Consider the following 27,800-nt stretch of genomic DNA (forward strand, 5'->3'; position numbering starts at 1 on the left):
GAGCTTTGGAATATTATCCCAACTGGGGCGTAACAAGGCGGTATTATGTGTTTTCCAGAGACAGTTTACAGCACGATCAAGTAACTCTGTTACCTTCAGTTGCTATAAAAAAAACTATATATATCAAATATGACTTAAACGGAATTACACATCATAATTTAACATCTTGAAATTGGTTCTCTGTCTCTTTAAAAACTTCTGCTCTTTCTGAAACTCCGCCTTCAGGAAGTCATCACAACATGGCTCCTCTATTAACTCTTAACAAGCGTTTTTGCCAGCGTTGCTCTGAGAAGTAGCTCCTATAATGAGCTCAGCAGATGTACAGTTCCACCAGGTGTTTGCTAACTGCTGCCAGCTAGTCTGAAGGAGCTGAGTGGAGGAGGGCTGAGGTGGGAGCTTGGAAACTGCAGCTCAGAGGAGGAGCTGTGTCTCGAAAGCGGGGCTAGGTCTATCCAGGTGTTTTGCACAGCTGAATGGTTGCCACAGAGATTAAAGGATTTCTCAAACATGCATGAAAGAATCAAGGGAACACTCCAGATTCTTTTTTGTTGAGGGGATAACATTATAACAAGATGTAAAGCTTAAAAACGTTGATTTTAAATAACACTGCCCTTTTAAATTGATATTACTACATTGTGATCCTTCATTCCTTGCTCAGTGCTCAGTAGATGGACACATAGACTTTTACAAGCCAACGTTGTTGCTCATACACAGAGAGATGTGCAAACGCTCACTGAGGCTGTAGTTAACCTTTTCCAGAGTCCCAGTTGCCTTATAACTCAGTCCAGATGGCCATGTTGGCGGTCAGCACATTCACTGCGATTAATGTCAATTCCCAGCGCTTGTAATTCTTCACCTTTGCTCAGAAGTCTTAAAAGTCTTCCCCAGTGATCCAAAAGGTCCACATATCAGATCTGTACATCGGTGTAATCACGTCTAAGCACCTAATAATCAGCTTATACTGCCTTATGAAGGAAGTTATAATCCACGGAGGGGGCAGGTCCTGCTGGCCTCAGGTTGTAAAAATGACCTGAGTGGTAAAGCAGAGCCTCTGGGAGACATTCTCCATCATAGATTGTTCCGGCAGCCTGGATAGTGGTTGATTATTCAGAAAAAATAAACCAATATAGCAAACACAACCACATGACGGGCTGTGTTGCTTTTTCTGATAAATATTATGAAGGTCAGAAAAAACTTTAAAGGGGCGGTGTTATTTAAAACCGACTTTTTTAAAAGTTTTCCATCATGCTATAACGTTATTCTCTCATCAAAAACAAACTTGGAGTGTTGCCTTGTTTCTTTCACGCAGGTTTGAGAAATCTCGTACCCTTTTAAGGGTATATTTGCACCTAGTAGTCCGGTAGACCTGGTTTGATTGAAGTTGTAAAACCTATTCCATTTCCAGTTTTGGTGGTTCTCTTTCTCACTGCACTGTGTCAAACAAACGAAACTCTTAAAAAAAACTGTTCCCCTCCTCGCCTGTGGTGGCGCTGCACAAGGAACCACTGAAATAAACAAGAAAACCTCTGAAAAAGGCACAAAGCACAACTTCCTTTGTTGCAAAATGTAAACAACAATTTTGTAAACATTTGTTAGAAAACAAAACAAAAAAAGAAATCTTTCAGAGATCACGAATTTATTTGAAACAAACTTCTAGAAATCTTCTAGTTTGGAGGTGATGAAATTTATAAGCTGCACATCTGGATATTTCCTGAAGTGTAAGTGGTTGATTCGGGTTTTTCTCCATCAGAACTTGGGCTACGATGATCCGAGGTGTAGACTTGATGCAACCTCGTTGCAACTTCTGTCTCACTGTCTCTGTTTTCCAGATCCCATGTTAGGCGCTCTTAGCGAGCCGTTAGCCGGTAGATGTTGTTCTGAAACAGGAAAAGAGCTGTGGGGTTCCCCTTTACGCTCTGAATAACATCCAGATGTGCATCTAATAAACTCACCACTTCAGTTTTAGAGGACTTCTGGCATATTTTATAACAAATGTCTGACTTCATAATATAAGGACATTTCCAAGTTGTATTTATTTTTGTTGTTTCTTAGTTTAAATACTGTAAATTTATGCCTTACATTTGTTTTCTTTCAAATTTACAACTTGTCAACATCAGGAAGAGTTTTTTCTTGAAAATATGTGAAATTAATATATAAATTCAGTTTTTTGGGGGGAGAAATTTGCTCCGACATGTACACTTTTTTAATCTACAATCATATAAATACTTTATGATGCTCTTCTCTTTGATATGACTTTTTTTGTTTGATTTGACTTCTAGTTTTTATCTGCTAATTTTAGCTAACAAAAAGTAAATAGGTCTTTCTTTTTAAACCATTCCATGAATCTGATGATTTATTTATATTTATATATATATATATTTGAGCAAACCCTCCATCCTCTCTAATACCATCTTGAATAAACATTTGTTCCATCTCACCTCAACAGCTTTTTATGATTATGCACCGACTGAGTAGTGATAAAAAGCACAAATATGGAAATTTCATGCTTTATGTGCCCACTAATGATAATATGGTGGTACTAAAATTTGTGTTTTTTTATTTTTTTTTACTTTACACTCTTATAACTACACACAATATGTAAATTTGGCCAAATTAAGCAAGTAAAAAAGCTTACTGAAAAACACTGGAAAGCAACTAAGTGTGCATTTTGGACATCTGGATATTTTACAGATGCTTCAGTAGTTACTTTGTAATCATAATAATATTAATAATAATAGACGACACTTTTATGACTAAGCTTCTTAATTCAAGAGCTCATAGAAATGTACAAGCTTGTAGAAGGAGAGCCCCTCATAATGTTGTGTTAATCCTCCTGTTACTGAAGACCGTTTTCTTTTTTACGTTTCTTGCGTTCTGAAATGTGCAGCTGAGTGTTATAACCTTCTCCTTCTAATCAGACAGATGCTCAGCGGATCCTCAGCCAAGCACTGGGGGAGGGGGGTAGCGGGAGGGGGGTAGGTTCTGGTAAGGAAGCAGGCGAACAAAAGGAGTCAAAAGCTAGAGCGGAAGATGACAAAACTGCTTAGAGTCGGGCGTAAATGATTCCACCGGAAGGAGAGGATGGAGCGTTCCACAGGGTATCCAAATCAAAGCCGTCTCTTCTCTCCTTGTTGGAGTGAGAGTGGAGCTGTGTGTTCTAATTAAGTCGCAGCAGAAGACTGGGGAACGTCTCTAAAGAGGACTTATCTGTCTCAGAAAGGGCCTCTCATCGCCATGGTCACAGCCCCCCGCTTATGCCACTTTAGTATTTTGTTTGAGTGCAAAGGAGTGCTTGCCGGTTTTATCTATTTCTTTTTTTCGTTTGATTGTTTCTTCACATTACCGTAGCAACATGTTTTTGTTTTCTTCTTAACTTTTTGACTCTATAGGTGCTCCGTACATTAAACGTGGCAGGATAAAGCCGCCGAGGAAGCCTGTCGCAATTAATCAATTAACTGCATGGCAAATTAAAACAAACAAAAAAAAACGTATAGCCCCACGTTTAACAATAAGTAGTCTGTGATTTAGAAACTTGTGGGGGTTTCTACGGAAACCCCTTCTAACCTTTAAAATGACTCCTAATAGCTAAATAAAGTTTGATCATCTATTTGCTTGTAAAAACTAACTGTTTGGCCGGCATGTGAAGAGCTTCTTAAATGTTGGTCACTTCAGCTCTGACTTGATTTCCCACAAAAATATACTTTGATCCCTGACTCTCCCAGTTCACTTGTCAAAGTGTGGAGGTGCCTTTGACCAGCACTGTCATTAGCCTCTTCAAACTGAGAACTAACAAATAAAGCCTTTCCTCTTTCTCTCTCAGGATGTCTTTTGAAAAGGAGAAAAGCAGCACGGGGCGTTGAAGTCGACCAGCTGCTGTTATACCTTTATGTCACAGACATAAAATGGCCGATTCACCTCGAGAGGTCCAGGAAGTGACGACAGAAGCTTTTTGCCGCTGGTTGAACAACCAATTTGAGACGTGGTACATCAGACATATTATGTCTGGTCAGTGACACGTTTTGGATCAGTTATGGTGATGTGTGTTGAGACAATGCATTACTGGATTTCAAACAACTTCCTGTAGCAGTGCTGATGCTTGGAAATAACAAATCCGATAAGATCTCTCACCCACTGCTGGAATGTTTTTAGATGGAGAGGCATCCAATATTTCTGTATCCTTTTATTAGAAACCTCACATTGTCAAGATAGAGCAAGTGCTAAATTGGAATTGCCTTTGTTTCACCAAGCATCCAGCTGTGTTTAAAGGCCGCGCCACCCTGAGCTTATTTCCTGTCACAAATATTCACATGGCTGCTCCAATCCTCAACCCAAAGCTTTCCAAGGTCAGTCGGTTTGAGGTGTTTCTTTGTTTCTTGAATCAACAGAAGTTGATGTCGTCTGACGTTAAACCTAATCAGGCAGAGAGGACTTATGCATCACTAACTGAAACCTACCCATAATCCTTAATCTGGAATACAAAAATCATTTGCAAGTAGTTAAATTGTAGCACTTAATAAAGTGGAAATAGGTGAGCCTGGCTTTCCTTCCTGCATTCATAGACTGGAAGGTTTCTTTGACCATCAGGCCTAAAAGTGGCAAATTCATCAAGCAGCTCTAAAAGTCTGCAGCTGGTTCACTGGCAGCTGCCAGCAGTTGTGAAACTTGTTACTGTTATAAACACTAGTTGCGCCAGGCCAGAACTATTAATGCAAAGAGTTGCTTAAATAAGAAGTTTTTCTGCTAATGAACTGTGCAGAGCAAAGTCCACGTATTATTATTCCATGGTAATGCATGGAATAATGGAATCAATGCTAATTGAGATGGTTATTAGTTGCAGCTGTGGCTTAGCCAGCCCCCACTTTGAAAGGTCATCATGCATTGATTGGTAACGAAAGTGGAATGTGAGAGTACAGCGCCATGTTCAGCTGAGACTTCCTCGTCTTTCAACATTCTAAGTTCTAACCCATTTGAACCAAAATCTAAATCCTTTTTCCCCAGGCGTCTCCGTTCTGCCCCAAACAAAGGTCTCTGAGCCAAACTAAATGTAGGGAAAAGTCTTTTTTTTAAATAAATGATAATATAATATCCAAGACTTTGCATTTGGCTACTTTGTGCTTTTGTAGTTTGTCATTTCATTCCCGTCTGCTTTGAGAACTTTTCTAAAGTCATCTTCCAAAACCGGCTGTGGTTTTGTGACGGTGCGCTGCCGTGTGACGCCTTCATTCTTCTTCTCTGGGGTCAGAAACCATTCACACAGAAGGACACATTTAATTAGTAATATGAATGACCACGCACACACAATAAAAATAATAAAAAAAGATCAGATTTCAGCAAAAGATAGGAATTAAGCATGAAGACCTGCTGTCTGAATGTAGCCTGAATTACTTAGGAGTTTTTATTTTGCTGTTGGAAACTTATCCCAGGGGAAATGGAGCTTCAAAAGTAAAAAACAAAACAAATGGTTAAAGTCTTGGTCAAAGCAAAATGCAGCAACATGTTCAGAATTTCCTTCTGTGCTGGTATCTGATGTGGCAGATACCTTGTTGTGGGGGGGATCTGAACTCTCCAGTCTGACTGTGAGCCTCTCTGCAGTGTAACAGCAGAAGAAGCGTTCAGTGGCAGCCCTGCCTCTGCGATGCGGCTGCCTCATGCGGGGGACGCCGCGTCTCTGAGGCGAGCAGAGGGAACTCCAAACCGTCCCTTTGATTCTCTGCATTCCATCGCTCTGTACGCTGAACAAGCTTTCCCTCTCTGGTTCGTTCATTTTTGCGTACAGTACGTGGAAACAAATCCTAAAAGAAACCATCCGCCGAATAATATTCCTCACATTTTCTGCATCTGTGGTGCCACGTTTCTGTGGGCGGTGGGACCGAGGCATTTATTGCTACAATTTGATTGTATGGAAATCAACATCAAAGCAGTCGAGTCATTTAAAAAAAAAAAACAATTTTTTATTTTTTGCAACATCATGCAATCATGCATAAATCTGCGTGTGCCATTAGCATAAGCACAGCAGCAGCATGCAGTGGCTGTATGGAAGCTATTTTTGGAGCGTCTGTCATTAAGTTTGCTCGACTGCTGGTGGAGGAGCTGCCACTGAAATTACCACAGTTTTATAACCCATTCACACAAATGTTGCCTCTAATGGACAGATCTGGGCATATAGATGGCAGTCATTTCGACATTAATGTGTAGCATAGCCAGCACAAAGGAACATGCAGCTTTGAAATGAAGCATTTAGGTCACTCCTGTTATCTGGCGAAGAGAGAGGCCTGACACAATCACTTAAAGAAGCTTTTTACATGAAGGGGAAAATGTTTCCTCCAGCATCTTAAATGAAACTTTCAGACGTAACAGCAGCTGCATGTGAAAATGTGTTTCTGTGTGAATGTGAATGAGGAGGCTGTGGACTGTAATGTACTGTAGGTGCGTTTGAAAGCCTATTGTCTTCTTAATTAGTGCAATTTCTAATTCATCAACCTCCATTCATGAGCCTCTCTCCGTGTGACATGTTGAACAACGGCATAAGCAGACTAAGCGGTTCTGATAGGTTTTCAGGGCGAAGCCTCAGATAGCCGGAGATTGAGCTCCGTAATGGACGAGTCTCTGGAGCGTCGGAGGAAACGGAGAGATTAAATGAGGAATGATGGTCGGCTGTAAACCGAAGCGGTCCGAGGCGTCTGCTTTGTGACTCATAAATAAATTCACGTCGGAGAATTTCTATAAGGTTTCTGCTTGGACATGTAGGGATGGCGGAGATAAACGTCAGTAGTTCTTTCTGAAGTCAAAAATAAGTAGAATGTGTACAAGAATGCACGTACGAGTTTTTAACTATCCAGTGAGAGGACCCCTAGTGTTAGGGTTAGGAACCACAACCACCCACAAATAGCTGAAATCCATTAATACTTGAGACCCTAAAAACACTTAAAACTAGAGATGCACTAATCCGATATTAATGTTTGTATCGGTCCTGATATTGGAAAAAATTCTACATCGGGTATTGGCAACAGTGTGTCAATCAGTAAGGGCAGATCTATTCAGCCTAATTCTATGCACCGTTATGCTTTATTATTTATTTTACATTATATTTAGAATTCCTAATTGCACTTTCTGAACCATTTGAAAGAAATTTTGTTACAGTTTATTTTCACATGTTTGACCAGTCAAACTATTGTTTTAGTCAGTTTCATTTTCTTTATTATTATTTTGCATCGGCTGTTTTCTCCTAATTTCATCAACTTTCATCAAATCAACGTTTTGGTTTTTACATGTTTGACCAAGCTTACGAAGCTATTGGTGGATTTAAGGTGTGCTGAACTGGTGCAGAGTTATCAAATAAATTAGTAATTCGGTACATTTCTCTCTGTGCTTAAAAAGGAAATATTTTAAGTCAATTTTTCTGTATCAGATCGATATCAGATGATACTAGATCTCAGGTATGGTAACGGAAGTGAAAGGAGTTTAAAGGAGAAAAATAAAGCGAGAAATAAATGTCTTTTTCCTAAATAAAACAAAATCACTTGTTTTATTTACTCAACAAAAACAAGAGCTGTTTTTTGTGGAAGTGTAACATTTTCTTCGTCAGCTAAAAAAAAAAATCTAGTTTCAGAGTAATTAGTTAGACTTAGATTTGTGTTTCCCATTCAAACAGACACCAGTTCTACTCATCAGAGCACAAAGTCGTCCTCTGATCTCTCCAGCAAAACTTGGAGCAACACAACTGAATATCTGGTGTTTCCCTCCCAAAGGCCAGCAAGTCATCAATTAGCATCTGGCTGATAGGGAGAGACCGCCCAGCGTTACTGTATTGGAAATTAGGGGCCTTGGTAGGCCTGAACCACAGGGCCACTGAAACTTTTGGGAACCGGCTATGAAACAATTTCACACAACAGTGTATGCCCTGCAGTGCCAATCTCTCTGCCTGCTCCCAAGGCAGGCGGGAAAAGTGCAGCATGCCGTTAGACGGAATTTGATCATTTATTTATTTTTGCAACCCCATTTGCTTCTCTGAGTCCTCAGTGACTTCTGGGTAACGCTGTGGGTCTGAACCCAGCAGGCTGCAGCCAGACGGCGCGGGCAGGAGGAACTTTTAGAAATATTCATCCTTTGCATTAATAAACCCGTGTGGGGTGCCATAAAGCTGACTTCATCGAAACGAACAATTCAACAAAATTCAAATGTTATGAAGATGTAACAGGCTCCCTGATTTCAGTTGTCTGACAGACTTTGTTTATTATTATTTTTGCTTTTCTCAAATGTAGATTTTTTTTCGGTAATAATTTTGGTAAGTTATGAATATGAGTTCAGTGACTACAGAAAGGTTTGAGCTGTGACATTTTTGAAACACGTTGGTCAATGTGGACTTAAGACAAAAGGTGAAATGTTGTTATGTCTTGTTAATCACAAGTTATGTCGTACAGATTAATGGTTACCAGAGTACATTAAAAAGGCTTTGTTATGCTTACATTGTATAAATTAACACAGTACAGATAATTGTGATGCTGGTTATTTTGTTTAAAACAATCATTTATTCACATGAAAGTTTTAGTTCGGGGTATTTGATTGGACGGTTGGATTTTTCTGCTTTTTCTCAGTGTGACATTTTGCTGCTGCAGTGAAAGAAAAATTAATGTTAGGCCTTTTCATGTGTTCTCATCCGTAGAGTAATCCTATATTTATTAAGAAGGAAACATGAAGCTTTTTGGCTAAACGTAACATTGTGGACATGGGGTTAATGAGGAGCGTTCTTTGTTTTGCTTTTTGCCTTTGTGAAGCTGATGAAAACTTGCTGGTGATTTGGTGCAAAGGGAGAAAAGCCCCGACATAAAGAGAAATGAAATAAATAATTTATGATTAAGAAAGGCCAGAACTGCTTTAAAGATGAAGATATTGCGCTCACTGGGGGTTTGTGGGAATTGGAAATGCAGTCTACATAGTTTTATTTGTTCATAATTAGAGTCAACAGCAAACCCTTAATGCACCGAACATTGGGGGTTTTTTTGCTCATAAATTATTCATAACCTTTAGAAACATTGTGCCTGAGCAGTATGACATTCTTAAAAAAAAAAATCAGAAAGTAAAAGATCGTATCTGGAGACGTCAGTGTGTGCATTGTTTGTGTTGTGTTGGTGGAGACAAAAAAAAAGAAAAGAGTCCTGCTTTTGTTTACTAAAGTATCAAACTCCATTTGCTGCTCTCCTCAGTCCTAAGCCCTCTGAAAGTGCAGCGGCTGTTTTTAATGGTCCATGAAGAAGTGGTGTTGGAGAAGACTCCCCTGCTGGCTCGGTATTGATGAGCTGCTGGACTGTGTCGCTCTTTTCCCACCTCCGGCCCTCCCTCTGCATACACTCCCCACTCGCCCCCCCTGTTCCCCACCTCTGTAGGTAAACCTGTCAGGTCTGATGCATTGCTTCCTCGTACTTTCATGCAAATCACGCAGCGGCAGAGCTTTATCTCAGGCCAAACAAGAGAAGCGCCAGAACATCCAGGCTCCTCTGTCCCAACAGAGCAGCTTTATCTGAGGGCCGGGAGGAGATTAAAGGAGCGCCGGCGGAGGAGCGCCGCTCGTTACTCAATGCGGGCTGCTTCGCCTGAGGAACTCTGCTTCACTGCGACGGGGAAGGCGGCTTAACAGAGAGGGCTGCTTTATCAACACGACAAGAGAATCCATTTTGTTCACGTTTGAGTTTTCAAATGCATACCGCTTAAAATCTCTTGAACACGTTCGCATTTTGTTAAGTTCCTTCCATAAATTTTAATGTATTTTGTTTAATTTTTGGATAAGTGAAACACGTTTGTAAAGTGGAAGGAAAATGATAAACTTGCAATCCCACCGATCCTGCAGATCGTTCCACCAAGCCTGAATCGGACGTTAAGCGGGAAAAGCGCCATCTTGATAGGCTAACAGTGTTGGCTTGGAGCAGCGTTGTTTGGGAGAACCAGTTCAATGGCACGCCCTATGAAAATAATCAAATCATTCGTGTTTGCTAACAGCCGTACATTGAGGATGATGTTGTGATCGGCTATGATAAGTGACGACATGTGTGGCTACATTTTAAGTCCATAAAGTTCATTCATGTCCCAAAAGGCTCTTTCTATTGTGCACATTTTAAATAAAATGCTAGAAATGACTAAAAAAATTAATAACAAGATGAAATCCTGAGTATCAATGAGAAAATCTATTGCCTCTTTCTCTGCTACCTGCTATGTGACTCATAATAGTGAACTGGAATGTAACTTTAAACAAGTACTGTTTTATTTACAATGTGTGATTGTAAATGTGCTTACATAAGCAGTGATAGTATGTGCTGATGTACAGCAGCATTTTTTTTAATTCTTTGTTCAAGTGCTAGGAAGAAGAAATTTATATTTGCATATCTACATTTTATAGTTACATTTCATAGTTTGTGCAAATGGATCTGTTGTGAGTTTACAGATTTGCCTACAAAGCAAATTTTTAGGAACATTCGAAAACATCTTTACCTCGAATAAACTGATCACATCCACGCCGTATTAGACGACTTGTGTTTGTCCAGCCACACCCGTTGGCACTCAATGGTTAATAGCACAGTTTATCTTGATGTAATGAAAACTTCTCTTTACTGTTTTAGCACTTTTGTTTTTACATCCGGCTGTACACTGTTGCCTTGCAGCAAGAAGGTCCTGGGTTTGATTCCCGGCCTGGGGTCTTTCTGCATGGAGTTTGCATGTTCTCCCTGTGCATGCTGGGTTCTCTCCAGGTACTCCGGCTTCCTCCCACAGTCCAAAAAGTTAAGTGTGAGTGTGTGTGTGTATGGTTGTTTGTCCTGTCTGTTTCTGTGTTGCCCTGCGACAGACTGGCGACCTGTCCAGGGTGACCCCACCTCTCGGCCAGAACGTTAGCTGGAGATGGACACCAGCACCTCCTGACCCCTCTAAGGACAAGGGAGTTAGAAAATGGATGGATGGATGTTTTTACATCCTGATTGAATCCAACCATATCCAACCACTTTTACCTGTGATCAATGAAGTGGAAACCTGCTTCTTTACTACTAAGATGGCGGCAGAATAACTGGATGTAAGAAGTGTGACGTCATGGGGGAACTAGCTATACTTTGTAGAATCATCTGTCACGGCAGGCTGTCACTGTCATCTGTCACTTCAGGTGTTTGAAGTGTCTCTGCCAACACTACACCACATTAACTACCAGTACCAGTTCTTTGTGTTTCAACCGAGACAAACTGTGGCCTGAAAAGTCGCTGATGATCCAGAATATTACTTTTTCACGGTGCTTGGAAACATAATTTCTAGATCATACCTTTCCTGCTGTTAGCCTTTGAATATCTGCAGTTGCCATTTGTAAATTATACTCTCTAAGTGTGTTTAGCTAATGTTTTATAGCTGCTGGTGGAGATAAGAGAACTGCTGAAAATATGATGTATGTTTTGTTTATGAGAATGCTCTGGTATTTGTAGGAGTCATTCCCAGCTTAAGTCTGGGAATAGTTGAGACACTCCTCTAAAAACTCCTATATACCATGCATTTATTCGCATAGTGGAAGCTGTTTTGTCACCACTACAGGCGCTAACATCTACAGTTTTCCTCATCTCCGCTCTTTGGAGGAGAGCTAATGGAGAAAATGAATAGGTTCTCCTGGATGAACAATGGGTCACAATGGGTCATGAGAGGAAGCAGGAGCTTTCCCACTTGGTTCTCTCCAAATAAGCAGAGGAAGTTTGTCCTTGAGACCGGCATCCGCCCCGCGCCAGCCGACCGTGTGCCTCTGCGAGACGCCGTGTAATCGCTGTCATCCTCGTAAGAATAATCGTCAGTGAGAGTCCTTTTTTATGCGTGGAGGATTTAAGACCTCTGAGAACGATACTACAGCGGTCTGATCAATCACAGCCCATCTACAGTCTGGTCTCCTTTGATCAGCCCTCAGTGTTTTCATACAGTGCAGCTCTAGAGGGAAGAAGAAAAAAAAAATCTTGTTCTCTGAGAAATCCCTTTTGTCTTACATGCTCTGCGCTACGTGTGATTTGTCCTCAGTATCCACGCCCTCTTTGGCTCGGCTCTCGCCTCTGCTTCTTGTGTTTAAGGGCTCTTCAGCCAGCCCACAGCTCCTGGTCCGCCCCTCTAATTTATTTCTCCCTCTCCAAGATAAATGCCGTATAAGAGGCTTGTGTTCTCTGCCCACTTCATCACTGCGTATTTACGATGTGACTGCCTGTGTGGGTTACTGTCATGTGCGGCATGGAGGTGATCTGAGTTGGACTCCAATGCGAGAACTTGATGCCAGTTAGTATGCTTATCATCGTTCTCCTTCCAGGGCCTCTCCTGGCAAACTCGGCCTGTACTTGAATACTTTGAAGGATGGATTATTGTGAAGCAAGATATTGAATTCTGATTTCCATAAAATCAGAAGGAGGAACCATTTAAGAATTTAGAACGAAAGTAGATGAGGGCCAGAGATTTCTTCAGAAACACCTCGATGTGGAATTACTTCCCACCCATAAAAACAGATAGTATTCCTCGACTCATTCTTAAAAACATGACCATAGACAGATAAACGTGTATTAATTCATGGTTCAGTGAATCTACCTTTTCTAACTGAATAATTGCCCACCAGGTTTCTTACATTATTGGGGTTGCTAATGTACAAGTCCACTAGATGCCCTTATGTTGACCACTCTGTTATCTTCTGTAGGGCCAAGTGTTTCCATTGTCTATATCTATGCATATTGAGATTTAATTGGTGTTTGAACCACTAAAACTGGCAGTTATATGCATTAGTATTACAGATTTTAGTGCATATCATCCTGACCCTCTGTTAATACTGGGGTTCCACTGTAGATACATTACTTGAAAATTCTTGAACCGATATTGGAATTTGCTTTGATCACTAAGGTTGAATGATAGCTTTGCTAAAACTAGAGATTAGAAATGACAAACTTTCTGCATGGTGAAGTTGAGGACTATCTCCAATACTAAAACTAATTTATACCAATTTAAAACCACTGAATGCAAAAGTGCTGTTTCAAAACTTTGAGCTTAAGCCTGTGAGACGTGGACAGGTTCATACCAGCTTCAGTCAGCTTTAAGTAAACATCACAACAGCACACACACAAATTTAAACATCCCACTCCATTACTACATACGCGCACGCACGCACCCCCCCTACACACACACACACACACACACACACCAATTCAAATTCAGCCGGATCTACGCGGCTTTTCTAATTACATGGGTTTGCGCCTTTCGCTGCCAGGGAAGCTCATTTGTGTGCCGAGAGGAACTGTTGTGCTAAGAGCAAAGAAGGCTTGGAAGGATGAACCTTAATGAGGGGAATCAGTAGAACGTGTCTGATGGAGACTTTTCTTCATGGACCTGCTGGAGGGCTGGTGATGAAAAGCAGGCCTTCACCGCGGGCCGCTCTCTGCCACCCGACCCTTTCCTCCTCAGATATGCTGCTACACATCCCAACAAGCAACTGTCACGCGGGGGGGCAATTAGAACTCTGATCTGCTTACAGCCGGAAACACTTGCTTTGGCTGCAGGCGAACGGGAGAGGGGCCGGGGTCGGTGTCAAAAGTGGTTGTTAGAAGTCCGAGTGTTGTATTGCAGCGCTCTGACTGCACGGATTATTAGTGGAGGAAACAGAAAAAGTCTAACGTAGACAAAACCAAAGAGCAGCACAGAGGGAACCAGACCACATGTTAGAATATTAAACAGAAACTGGCATGGAATTTGCTTGCTGTCAAGTTCTAATAGAACATGCTGCTGAAGAGGGTCCTGGGACTGCAGGACTGACCACTAGGGCCGCGCTGTAAACCAGGGTCAGACTGAGCAACGGTCTGCTCAGCGCCTCAGTGACAGGCTGACCTGATGTTTTATAAATGAGCAATTCCCCTAAATCTAAATCCCCCATTTATCAGTCCTGCTCACAGAACTGGCCAATCACACTTTCTACCTGGAGTCAGACTGAAAAGTATTCAGCAAGGAATGTTGTTGTCGGTTTCTAATTTCAGAGGGCTTTCAAAGCTAATAGATTTTGAATTACAGCTTCTATATTCTCCTCCTGAATATAGAAGCGGTAGTATAACGTGAAGCTGCTCATTAAACATTTTGAATTCACTCACATCTAGTGGTGATAACTGCTAAATCTCACCACTGGACTTTACTGTTGTCTGGTTAAAGATTCTGAAGATATGATGAGCTTGAGTAAAAATACCAGAGGTGGATTAATGTAAAAAAAAAAAAAGAATAAATAAACAAATCTAAAACTGTAAAAGCAACAACATTTACAATTGTTGCTAAATAACGTTACATATTGCTGTGTCATTTATCACTGGGATAGCTTTAATAAAACTCCATCAGCTATTGTTTGTAATCTTGAGACTGTCTCGAACTACCATGGAAACCAGAGACTCAGTGTATGCATAACTTAGACAATGCAAGTCAGTACAGAATCCAGAGTGTTTTTAAAAAGTTCTAAATTCATGTTTCTAAAATTAAGTCCTTAAAATGCCTTAAAATCATAAAAAAATTATTTGGTCCTATAAATATGTTAATGTCAGGTCTGAAATTTTGACAAGGGATGGGATTAATCTCTTATTGTATTTTGCTTTTTTTTAATCTCATGGAAATTTGCCGACATCTTCATTGTGTTCAGTGAGGCAGTTTCAGTTACTGGTAACTAGCGGCTGATATCGTCAGGATCGGTGGTGGAATTTGATCCAAAGGCTGAGAGAAGTAACCGTTGTGAATATGAGAGAGGTGAATAAATATTGGGAGTTGGAATGCTGGAACGATAGACCAGGCTGATTGACTAAAACACTGCATGTGTGAGGGAAGAGAGAGAGAGAGAGAGAGAGAGAAATGGCACAATGGCTGAGGGAGAGCAGGGGAGCTAGGAAAATGAATCTTTAACTAGACACAAGGAATAAATAAACATAAAAAACTAGAATCATTCAGGAAGGACTGAACTAAAGCATAATAGAAACAAGGCTGATGTAATCAATATAGAGAACTAAGGAACACAATAATACTGAAACAACTCAAAACAAGCAAGTCCTAAGGATGTAGCCTAGCAAGCTAGCTAGCTTTTTGCTTTTTTGCGTCTGTCCACTTAGAATTTCTTGAGTAGTTATGTAGCTGAACTTTTTACTGATAGTATCTGAAATATGTGAAATTGCTCCAATTTGGGTTGCCATTAAATATAATCAAAAGCCAAACTTTTTTAAAAAAATAGCGTAGAAATTGAGTGATTCATTTGCAGCCTTTTCAGCAAATTTCCTGGTTCTTGTGTATTATGTGCATCAGTTGAGCAAAAATACTGAAACTATTATTGAATCATTTCTTAAGATTTGAACATTAAAAGAATCGAGTCAGCTAAAAACCACAGAAGAAGAAGAAAACCTTTTCCAAACTAAGCTCAAAGGAGCATGCAGTGGAACAAAATGAAGCCACACCAGTCTTACCTGCAAACGGTCACAGACTGGCTCTCAGGATATTTTCTCAAGAGTGCAGCTGTACTTTTACTAATTAAAGCAGAAAATAGAGTTTTACTCCTCCACCTGGTGGCGGGTGGCTTTAATACCTTGTCGTTTGTGCGATAATGGGTTGAAAGCCGACCCGCTGTTGTCCTCCATCAGCTGGAAACCCTCTTTCGCTGCAGCCCATTATTTCTGGTTATTAGAGTCATGTCCCATGGCTGCCGTGTCATTTTTCCCACCACAGGGCGTGCTGTACCAAATGGCAGTAGATTTTAAAGAAAGAGATGAGTAGAGGCAGTGTGTCCTGACCACCTGGCGCTAACGTTTAACTGTAACATAGCTTAGGGTGGGGAAGGTTCTCTGGGAACTGATGTGTTAAGGTGTAATTGTGGTGATGTAAAAATTCTTCAGTTTTCTCTTGACAGTGTCAAGCAAATAAGACCTTCCTTCTTCTTTTAAAAGTTATGTGAGACCTTAACGGTCTTTACTGAACAGTACATTGAAGGAAAATAGGGAGGAGAGAGAAGAGGAAGACATGAAGCAAATGGCCCGAGACCTGAACCCAGGACTATAGCCTCAGTGCATGAAGCCACCCAGTGCCACAGAGAAATGATTATTACAGCACTTATTCGGTTTTTCATCTTGAACTGAAATAAATATGTTTTGTTTGCTTCCCTCTACAGCTGGCTGCACCTTCGACGAGGACTCGGACTCTGGGTTATGTGAATACCGCCAGGGTCAAGAGGACGACTTCGACTGGCAGTTGATCAAGACCTTCAACTGGCCAAACCCGACAGCAGACCTCCTGCCAGGTAGATTTTAACACGGCTCACAGGTCAAGGGTTAACTCACATTTCAATAGGGTCCTTTGTGGACATCATGGTCAAACTTCACCTCCTTTGTTTGGGGCCCTATCCTTACATCTTGTGTGTTTCATGTGTCTGTTGTCAATACAATTTAGGTGTGGCCATACTTGCAAAAATACTTGCAAAAATGCAAGTACGGCATTGCAAAAACACTGAAACAGACAGGAATAAGCAAGTTATTCCTTTTAGCATTTTTGCATTTAGCAAGTCACAACCACAAACTTGCGTGAACAATGTTATGTCTTGGACAGCTAAATTATGTGCCACACTTAAGCGTTAAGTCAAGTTTGATGAGTTCCAACGTATGATTTTCACATTAAGATTATTTTCACATCTGATAGTCTGGTAGACTGGGGACCAAAGTTCTGACATTTGTTTCATTTTCAGTTGCTGTGGTTCTTTTTCACACTGCACTGAGTCAAACCAACCAAACACTTTGAAAACCCTGTTCCCCCTCCTCGCCTGTGGTGGGGCTGCACCACAGGCGAGTGACCACTGAAGGAAACATAAAAAACACAACTTCCTTTTTCACAAAATGTAAACAAAAATTGAGTGGCGTCAGATTTTAGCAATTGTAGGATTTGTCTTTTGTTTTGACAAAAGACCATGAGTCAATTCTCCCCCTAGCACTAGATTGTTGCATCTCTTTGATTATATTTACCCAGAATGCCCTGCACTATAGTTTACTTCCTGCTGACTGCAAAGCTGACATTCTGATGCCTTCAAATCTTACTTCGTAGTACCAGTTTGACATAAATTGTGATTTGTTCTATACTGTCATATACAGCAATATCAACTGATATGAACTTTTTTTATTGTTATGCTATGAACCCATTTCTACTGCCCCAGTTCTTGTCCTCTGATACTGGTTGTACAGGTAGAAAATAAAAGCCAACAACAATTTCAACATGTGCAAAGATGATTATTTTTATTGGGACACCTTCTACCTGCTTAATATAAGAAAGCTAATTATTTAAGCTAACTAATTTATTTTTAAACGGTGATGAAAAAAATCTGAAGGCCATCCATCACTTTGACAGATCATAACTAAGCCAAGATTTTTTTTTGACCACGTCTGTCAAAATGTCGGAAAATAAAACAAGTCTAGTGTAACCTCTGGTTGGGATCCAGCTTGTTATGGTTTTTCTTAAAAATGTCCAACTTGTTTTGGATCTTAAGTCAGGGTCAGGCTGATGTCTGAGGCACCTGTAACCACATAAAGCTCTGGACTTGTAGACATTAAATTGATCCTTTCAGCTTTAACAATAAAATAATTCCTTCCTAAAAGGCCAGCAGGCAAGGCTCAATCAAAATGTTTTCTGGAGTTCAGGTAGTTTTGGATCTTTAAAAACCCCAGGTAAAATTAAATGTTTTGAGATTCAAATGGTTCTTTGACTTTTCAGCTATTAGTTTGTCTCTTATTAAACCTTAATAGCATAGAGCTTAAACAGGCAACTAGCGAAGGTTATTTTAAGTGTTGAGGAATTTAAACATATTGACTGTATTAATCAGTAAAATCTGAATTTACAACGAATGAGACCAGAGTGATGCTGCGCTCTATATTGATGCTTCTGATTATTTATGGGACGTAAAAACAGAATCTTTTGTAAATAATGTCTTAACTTTCTGTTGCTCCTTCTTAAAGCATCATAATGCATCTTATTTTTATCCTGGTTGGACTCTGCTTCCCAGCTCACCTTGGTAAATTTACAAATGTGAGCTGAAAAGAGAAAAAAAAAGGAAAAAAAAATACTGTGCTGGATCGAGCAGCAAGGAAATAGTTGTGGCTGCTGGAGGTGACTCAAGGGAGACTTTGATCTTTCTCACCTCTTATGAGTTGTTAAGGGAAATAAACTGTGCCTTATGGGATTAGCTGGTTCTATGGAAAACACAATGTTAGCTTTGTTGTCACTTTTACAGACAGGAATCCATTTAGCTGTAGATTACCTTCAGACGTGGCATTTGAAATTAAGACGGCGGTTTCTCCTACACTGACTTGCCTTCTATTGTGGAAGTCAAAGGGTTTCGTGGTGAGATGTAAATATGCTCAGATGTGTGTGTGAGCTGACCGCAAGCCTTACATTGCGAATGAAACGCCACTCATTCATTTTCTACACTTGCTTAATCCAGTTGAGGGTTACGGGTGGCTGGAGTCCATCCCAGCAGTCAACAGGCGAGGGCTGGAGTACACCCTGGGCAGGTAGCCAGGCTGCACACACACTCACATTTAAACTGGAGCGGCCATTAGTTCCAGCATGCAGGGGCTTTGGACCTAAAGCATGAAACCAGAACACCCAAACAAAATTCCATAGAATAGCATGTCGGTATTTCCAACTGGCAGCCATCAACCTGTGATTTAACTAGGCTAACCACTGTTCCATGTAACCCTGTGGAACTTAAGACAGAAAACTTCGTTATTGTACCATTTTCATATTTTCCCATATATAAAATGTTTTTTATGTCTTTTTTTATTTGCATTTATTTAAATGCATTATAAGCTTTTTAAATGTTCCCGATGCACCGCTATTGTGAATATTGGGACACTGTCTGCTGCACGAGGAAATGAAGGAAAGTGTGTCAAGTCTTTGAAATACTGTAAATGTGTCGTTGGTGTGTGTGTATTGGGGTCAAGTGTGTGGAGTCCAGTGTGTTTGAATTGGATTTTGTTTCCGGTGAAGGATTTCACCATCTCTGGAAGACATATTAATGTTCTGTTTTGTGCCATGTTGCTTTCAGATTTATTTTTGCCAAGGTAAGTGATCTTCTTTACACAGCCTAACAAAGCATTAGAAGAATAATGTTATTGTTGGGCCACTACTGTATTTATGTAATGCAGATGGACCCAAAACACTCAGCCAAAGAGACTTGGGAGTTTGTTAAAGTGGAATATTCTGCAATATTCAAGTCAGTCACCTGATCTGAACCCAGTTGTTGAGCGTTTTTTGTTGAAGATTAAAGTTAACACAGAAAGGCCAGCAAGCAAACAAACAGCAACTGAAAACTGCTGCTGCCTGTTAGAGTCTTATGAAGGAGATGTGACTTCAAGACTTTTACTTATTTCATTTGTTCAATTGTCTTTTTATTTATTTATTCTGAATATGCAAACAATGCCTAGCTTCCCACTTTTTGCATAACAAAATACATCTCACAATAGCAAATAAAATCTAAAGGAGCCACAACAAACCGATATATATAAATATACCTTTACAAATATGTGGTTTCCTCATCATCGCCACCTCAATTTGTGATGAATAGGCTGATGATCCATTATGTGCTCCTAACACATATTTATACATTTTCTTAAACTGTCTGATATTTGGACTTTGTTTTAGATCCTCACTTGAATTATTCCACAGCCTGACACCAGGAGTACATGGAGACTTTTCAAGGTTGTTCGTGTGGTTAAGATTTTAAATTTATATTCCTTTTCAGTCCCTTCAATTATAATAATAAAATTGCATTAATTAATTCTCTATGTTTGTGCAGTTCTCATGTTCAGTCCACTTGAATGTTTCATTTGAAACGAATTCTGGTAATTTAGACAACTGCAGCTCTATATACTGTAAGTCGTGAGCGTGTATACAATTTATGACACTGTAAAACTGTGTTCGCCTTAGCAGGAGTGCACCAGCATCAGGTTTCTGTCCCACACCATGTTGGTATTTATAAAAGTGCTCCCATATACAGGACCAGCATGGTGAGAGCTTTGTCTCTCTTTAGCAGGAAGCAGCTAGTTAGCATAGAAGCTCTAACCATAAACTGAACACAAGACACAAAAAGGAAGAAGACGCTGAACTGAAGGTAGCTGAAGGTTAGCGGCAGCGTGACGTTAACCAGCTGGTTAGCAGAGGAGGAGACATGTTAGCGGTGTGGAGGGATTTCCAGACTGACCTCAAATTATGTTCAGCAAAGAGTTTTCTCTGATAGTACAGTATGCTCAATTAATCATACAAAGAATTTAAAAAAGTTTCAATTGGAACGTACGTGTGATTGAATTAAAATGATTATTTTTTGTGAAGTGTCTTGAGACGACATTTGTTGTGAGTTGGCTCTATACAAATAAACTGAATTGAATTGAATTAATAGCAGAATATTTAAACCTGAGTGTGTGATTAGTGGAACTATTAATAATAAAATGAATTCATTTCCAGATTTAAAAAAAAAAAAGCCCTTTACAATTTGTTGTTGATTGTAAAGGGTTTACTGACTTTCAGTAATATTAGTATTGGTACTCAGTATCAGCAAGTACTTAAGTAGAAGTACTTCCTAGTCACTTTATCTAGTACCATCCTGTGGGTAGTGGCTGATCTTTACCAAGTTCTTTCTAACATGCTGATTGGAAAAAAAACACCTGAAAGAAATCAGGCTGGTTAATATTTTTGAAATCCCATAATCCCTCTTTCATGTGTCCTGGGAGTAATGGGCTTTACTTTAGTCCTGGCTGAAATTTGAAGGAAATGTTGCCGTGGCGTTACCGCCATGATCTGCTTACTTTACCAGATTTCCCCTGAGGTCACCACAGTCCCCTTTCCAATAGTCCTCGTCCTGATAGCTTGTTTCCTCGCTGCAGGCCCCTGGCTGCTTCACTGTGTAACTTTGTCATATATACAAACACAGGTTGCCCCCATCCAATCTGTTCTGACATTTTCTATGTTAATTTAGGCGTGGACCAATGCTTTACGCACACACACATGCCCACACACACACCCACACGCCCACACACACACACACACTGATGTCCAGGTGTGAGCGCTGATGGTAGCCGGCTACTGGCTGCGCTAAATCACTGCTGGCCGACGTTTCCATCACTCATTCAGTAATATCCACTGCTTGTTCCACTCCTCCAAGCACAGATCCCTTGAGGATTTCTGGGTATGTTAACAAACACCCTGGGACCGGTCGGGCTTTACATGGGTCATTGCTGATTACACTTCCTGGTGATCTTCAGGGGCCCACAGTCCCCAGAAAGGTTTCTTTCTTTCTTTATTTTTTTCAAATGGGATTGAACACATGCTTGGATGGCTGGTTTGTTTCTTTCAGATGCTGCCAGATAAAAAATGAAAGCTCAGTGCAGCTGTGAGAAATCCTTTTATCACAATGAACTCTTGGGATACCCATCATGCTTTGAGCACAAGCACCGAAAGTGATCAAAACAGAATAGCGAGTGCAGAAACACTGAAGCTAAAAGAAGTACGCAGCTGGAAACACGAAGGTTTGACTTTTACATTTACAACAGAGTTAATGCATTAAGGCACTTCAGTGTAGGTATGGGCAATGCAGACAATAATACTTTTTCTTACTTGTATTGCTGTAATTGAAAGCTTTATAACTTTTTCATCTACTCTTTTTTAGATTGATGGTTTTAGTTTTGCTGGATTTGTCCAGGATCACCTGAGAGCGACACAAACTCTTAAACAGCTGAACTCGTTTTTATTTGACTAAAGAACAAATCTGGGAGAGTTCTCTCTTTTGTGCTGGTTAAAGCTGCAGTATATAACTTAAAGAAAAAAAATATATACATAAATATATATTTTTTTACATATTTCTTAAAACTATCACTATGTTGTGACAGTATAATATATTTGACATTTAGAACAAATATCAAAAACATATTATCTATAAACATTACATACTGCAGCTTTAAGCAATCTCCTTGCAACACTGAGAATAATTTCAACAAAAATGTGCTTATCCAAAATATCAATAATATTGATACTAAGTCGGCATCAAACCGATACCAAGATCGATACTTTAGTTTCAGTTTCCCTTTTGAAATTGTATTTTATTTTTGTATTGTGTATGTTTCTCAAATCTGCCTAAAAATTATTTTGTTTTAATTTGCTCTCAAATAATTTTTTGGACTTTTTTAAAAGCAAAAATACAAGCAAATTTGTTAAAAAAAAATTCTATTTGTAATTTTTTTTATCATGTTAAAATGTTAGAGTATTTTATAGACACCAAAAACTTTATTGAAATTTTGTCCAAGGTTTGAACAAAAATAATTCAAAAGAAAAAACCACAAAAACCCTTGGTCAGAAGTTTGATGAAATATCAAACCTAAATAATAAAGTATCAATATCGGTGATATTGTGATTGATACCAATATTTCTAATAATTCTAATGGAAATCAGATTTACATAAACAAGCTCTCTGACGAATGTAATTCCCCTTTTATCCTCATTCTGATACTTTGACTTGAACTTCAACGCCATCTCTGGATACTGAATGACTTGCATTTCATTGGTCAATTGCTGTTTGTGTTGACATGCAGTTGAGTGGATGTGGTGCCTATATATTTGGTGAGTGTATGTAAAAAATACTTTAAAAAAGGAAGTAAAGCCGAAACAAGATAACTTATGTGTGAGCGCCTCCTGTATCAGAAGAAGTGTGGGCATCATGGCCGTCTCTACCGTCCGCTCTGAGACGATGATCTCACTGGGAGAATCCTGTCACACTCTCCACTAGGAAGCTCATTTAGGTTGCTTGATCTAATTCTTTTGGTTTCCTCCAGCAACCGAAAGATTGGGGGTAAATGTACTAAAATTTGATTGAGACGGTCAACGATCAATCAAGTTTAATGTCAATTACACAAAAGTCATCTTTGCACTAAGTAAGTGAGTGATGGTGATGCAGTAATACTTCTGCCCGGCTACGAGCGCTCATTAATTCAGCCCTCGTCCTTTTTAAAATATATATGTCGTTCTCTTTTTACAAAGTAGCCTTTTCCGCCACTGAAAGGTTATTTATCTCGTTTGCTTGGTTTTCTACATTTTCTGTGTAACGTTTCCCATTTGTTTTCATAATGCACTGTTTTACCACCATTTAATCAAGCAAATCAAAGCCCTGTCGATTTTTAATGTCAGGTACGTTTATCACGGCTTTCTGTTCGGGAAAGCATCTTTCTAACTGACACAGTCTAACCATAATCATAAATCAATGTTCAAATTTGCCTGTTGCTGTTTATGAACTTCTTAAAAAGGAGCCGTCTGGATGATTAAGCAGATAATCTAAACTTCAAGAAACCAAACACGATGAACATCACAACTGGGAAATGGTAGCTTGTGTGCCAAAGGTGATGTGTTCTGGAAATGATTGGTGGCTCAAGGCAGTGATCAAGGTTTTTCTTTTCTTTTTTTTATTTCATCAAAAAAGCAAAATTCTCCATGTGGAACATTTCCATCAGCAGTGCTGACTTATCCTCTCTACCGAATGATAACGGCTCAAGAAAAGCAGTGAAATAGCAAAACGTGGCACCAAAAAATCTGAAGATAAAAAAGCCATCAACCAACCACGTCACCTCCCATGCCTGGCTGTGAGTTCCTCACATTGTGTACTGCAGGAGGGAGAATTGTGCATTTTGAACAGTCAGCAGCAAGAGTGCAGCTGACTCATAGTAAAGGTGAAAAGAGTGTACACTGCCTTTGTATTAAAGAGGCAGTATTATGTCATTTCCAGGAACGTTTTACAGCACAGTCCAGTAACTGTTAACTTCAGTTGTTAGAAAAACGCTATATACATATCAAATATGATATGTAAAATTTTACTGTGTAATTTAACCCCTCGAATTCGGAGGTGTTAAAAACACTTTAAAAACTTCTGCTCTTTCTGAAACTCAACCTTCAGGAAGTCATCCCAACATGGCTCCTCTATGAACCTTTAACAAGGTTTTTACCAGCGTTGCTCTGAGGAGTAGCTCCTATAATGAGCTCAGCTGTTCAGTTAGGTGTTTGCTACTTGCTGCAGGCTTGTCTATGGATTTGATTAAGTGCTATACAAGCATAAACCATTTACCGTTTTTATCTTCTGCTGTTTGGTTTGTGGTCACAGATTCTTTTGTGGAACGTAACTCCAAATATTTCATTCAAAGCTGCTTGACTATTGGCTGGTGTTTGGAAAGGAGCAAATCAAGGAATGTAGACTGTAGATGTTAGCTTGTGTGGTAATGCTAACACAGCTTCCACTGTGTGCAATTTTACAGCATATAATTGGTATATTTGGTGTTTTTTTTTTTTTACTGTTAAATAGGCAGTTTTATAAGTGTTTTTATTTGGGGCCTTTGTGGTCCCTAACTTCTACGAATATGTGGATTCACTGTATGCTCATTCTAGAAACAAACATGCCGTTATTTTATTTATTTATTTATTTTTTCAGAAAAGAACATTCCCTTGAACTAAAGATGATTAAGATGTCGCCAAAAGCGGTTCGAAAATGTGATCCAGATTAGTTTGGAAAACTCCGATTTTTCTCGAAAACTTAGTGTATCACTCTCAGCTTATGAGTCTTAACATGAGAGTCGCTTTGAGCCCCTGTGAGCTCTCTGCTGAAAGTGGATTTGCATTATTTATTAGTTTTGTCTATCCCCCTTAGTGCTTTCCTGACCTCTTTTAATACCTGGCATTAACAAAGTGTTGCACTGTCAGCAACTTTCAGGTCCAAACACTCCAAGTCAGCCGCCGCTCTCTAATGCCCCCTCTGATTATTAAAGGCTGGTTCTGCTCCCCGTTGCATTGCTCTGGTGACTCGTCTCAAACAGCAATTCACCCTTGGTTGCACATGTTCCCATCACATGTTCCCATTAGGTGCATGCTGCCTCAGATGTCAGCGGTCTTGATACTTTTTCAGCAAGTCGGTAGAAAAGACATTCAGGAGAACTCTGATAATATTCTGTTAACAGGTGATAAAAAAATTGTAAAGTTGTATAATCTTTGCTTGTTGGTCTAAATTGGTAACTTGAACAGCTCTGCTGGTGTCAGATAAATTTATGGGCGAGTGTATTCCTGCTGTATTATTTCATAGCTTTGGTGTGGATAGGATTAAGTTTACTGCCCAGAGCTGTGGCCTGCAGCTTGTATTGTGATTAAAGCTGCTTTCTTGCACACCCTTTTTATACCCTATTCACCAGTGGTTGTATAAATCTAAACTTTGAAAGGTATTCAAACGTGAGCTGAAATACAGCGCTTCGGCTAGCAACAAAACATCAGCCAAATTTTTGTTGATCATGATTGGTTTATAAAAGCAATAAAAGGGTAAACTATCCAAGGTGGACAAGTATCTTTTTTTATTGGCAATATACACACTCAAGTGCAATCAATTATCCAGCGAGGTGTCTGTAGCTGGAGGGGTCTTAGACGGAGCAGAATGCAGGTGAGAGGCAGCAGAGCAATAAGCAGGCTGAATAAACTGATTGCTGACTGGAGGTTGGACGGGCAGGGAAATGAAAATACACAGACTGACGTCACATTTCACTAAAACATCCAAATAAAGACTATGTGATTACAGAGTTGACATTTTGAGTTCTCTTTAGCATCTAAATTAGCTGGGAGTACTGTTAGCATGGCTAACTGCAAGCAGCACTCTGTCCAATGAAGGGATGCACCCAAATGAAAATCTGAGCTGGTCTCGATATCCAATAATAACATTACTGTAACGGCTAATAACTGATATTGATATTTATGTATTAGATATGTATTTCATTACCATTTCAACATTAAAAAGACGACCACACTGACTTCCTTAAATATTGGTTCTTAATATCGGCCCAGTTTTATTTATCGGCTCGATACCAAAATGTTCAGAAAATGACAAAAATCGTCCATCTCCAAATCTATCAGCTGGACAAAGTTGGACCCATTAAAGCTTGAATGTTTTTGCTATTAACATTTGTGTGACATTTATTGACTGCAATCATGCCAAAAACGTTGAGCACAGAGTGAAGCAGGGAAGGCAATGCGTTAAAAATATCAGGTATCGACCCTCAGGACTATTGGCCTCCACTTTTAGTGGGCCTGCTCTGCAGCAACACCATGCACCACCCTGAAGGTTTCATTTCTATTGATTCATTGTTCCTAAACACGTAGTTGTTTTGTTTTTAAAGTTATCTAATTTGCCTGTTAACTTTTCTTTTTTTGTTTCTTCTGTTGATGGTTTCTAACAGCTCTTTTCTTACGCCCTTATTCTCTTTCCTTTTTCTTTCTTCTTCTCATTTTACTTCCTCTACCCTCTCTCCTCATAATTCAGGTTTTGGTAGGCCATCTCGAGGACACATTTCCACATCCACTTAATGCAAATGTGTTGCTGTCACAGTAATCTTTTGAACTGTGTTGATGTATTACCTCTCATAAGCAGAACCCACCGGGACCACAATGTCCCTTATCTGAGCCACCGAAGGCCTTAAAACATTCTGAAACCAGGCAAGTGTCAGCTAATTTCAATATGAAATGGACCCAGGAAGAATTCCGGCACTAATGGAAATTACCTAACTATTTCATGAATCTACACTTGAAGAAAGCCGTCTCATTAATAAAAAAAATAATAAAAGGAAGTGCAAAAGAAATGCAGATGCCTGTTCATATTAAAAGCTAACTAATGTGTCGTTCCAAAAGAAACCAGGCCAAGTTAGAACCAGATGAAGAGAGAAGATTCACTCACGTAATGAATCAGACTAATTCCTGGTGAATGTCGTACTTTGCCGGGACACAATTTCTCAGCTCTGAGGCAAAGTGTCTGGGGTTTTGGTGGCTCCATGATTAATCTCTGGTTTTAAGTGGTGATGTGGTCTCATTTGCCTCATCAAGCAGGAACCTCCAGGAGACATCAGAGTAGTGTTTGCTCATGTGACATGAGGATTAGCATCTATAAATCTGAGACCATCGTCCTCTGGCGGAAAAGAATTCCCGGCCACCTTCGGTTTGCTCTTTTCCATCAAATGCTCATTTGTCTAAGCTCATAAACTTAGCCAAATGATAGTGTTGGAAATCTTATCTGCAGAGTTTGCTATTGTCTTGTCTCTAAAAACCCGGGGGGGTTTGGACTCACCAGTCTATTCTCAAAGCAAACCAGAACAAAGAGAACGGAGCGCGGCACTCTGACAATTAGCAACAATGATTTTGCCCTTTCTGAATGATGTCTGAACTGATACACTGAAGAAGCTGATGCCGCTCCTCTTTCTCAGAAGTCTGTGAGTTAGTGTGATGTTGGTGCTGACACTCTGTCTGGTAATTAGACAGACAGGCAGGCTCAGCTAAAGAGTTTCTCTCCTTAACCGTTACTCAGTTGACTCAGCTGCTCTCTGAATCAGCCGCCTCAGAGCCTTTCTGCTATTACACATCAGCTAAGCACCAAATTTCTTCCAACACTAACTTGGGGTATTTCCTCCAGTGTTTGATGCCTTATAATCTCACTAAGGGACCCACTTTGTTGTCTCACTGTGTTACCCCAAGCTCCTCTAAACTAACATCTACAGAAAGCATGAGCTGACGTGGTGGTGCGTGTGTGGGCCAAGCTAATGTCTCTAGTAAGTGTTCTAAGCATTGATGTCCAGGGGGAATATGGAGACTCACAAGACTTTTTTTTTTAAAGCTTTGTGGGAAAAAAAGGTAAGAAGGGAGGGAGCACTTCAAACGTTAGCTTTCCGGAAGAAAAACTAAACAGTGTGCATTCTAGAGTTGCTGAACTGCCA

The 27,800-nt window shown here is 39.9% G+C and overlaps 1 protein-coding gene across 4 annotated transcripts in view; it reads left to right on the top strand.

The window, feature by feature from the left end:
* The window catches only part of ptprua (protein tyrosine phosphatase receptor type Ua), a 195,961-nt gene that overhangs the window by 25,363 nt on the left and 142,798 nt on the right, over window positions 1–27,800 (top strand). For all 4 annotated transcript variants that reach the window (XM_028035255.1, XM_028035256.1, XM_028035257.1 and 1 more), the window contains exon 2: window positions 16,160–16,288. In XM_028035255.1, the coding sequence (XP_027891056.1) occupies window positions 16,160–16,288 (129 nt within the window). The remainder of the gene's footprint in view (window positions 1–16,159; window positions 16,289–27,800) is intronic.

Source organism: Xiphophorus couchianus, chromosome 13, assembly GCF_001444195.1.
Source record: "Xiphophorus couchianus chromosome 13, X_couchianus-1.0, whole genome shotgun sequence".
Taxonomy (NCBI): domain Eukaryota; kingdom Metazoa; phylum Chordata; class Actinopteri; order Cyprinodontiformes; family Poeciliidae; genus Xiphophorus; species Xiphophorus couchianus.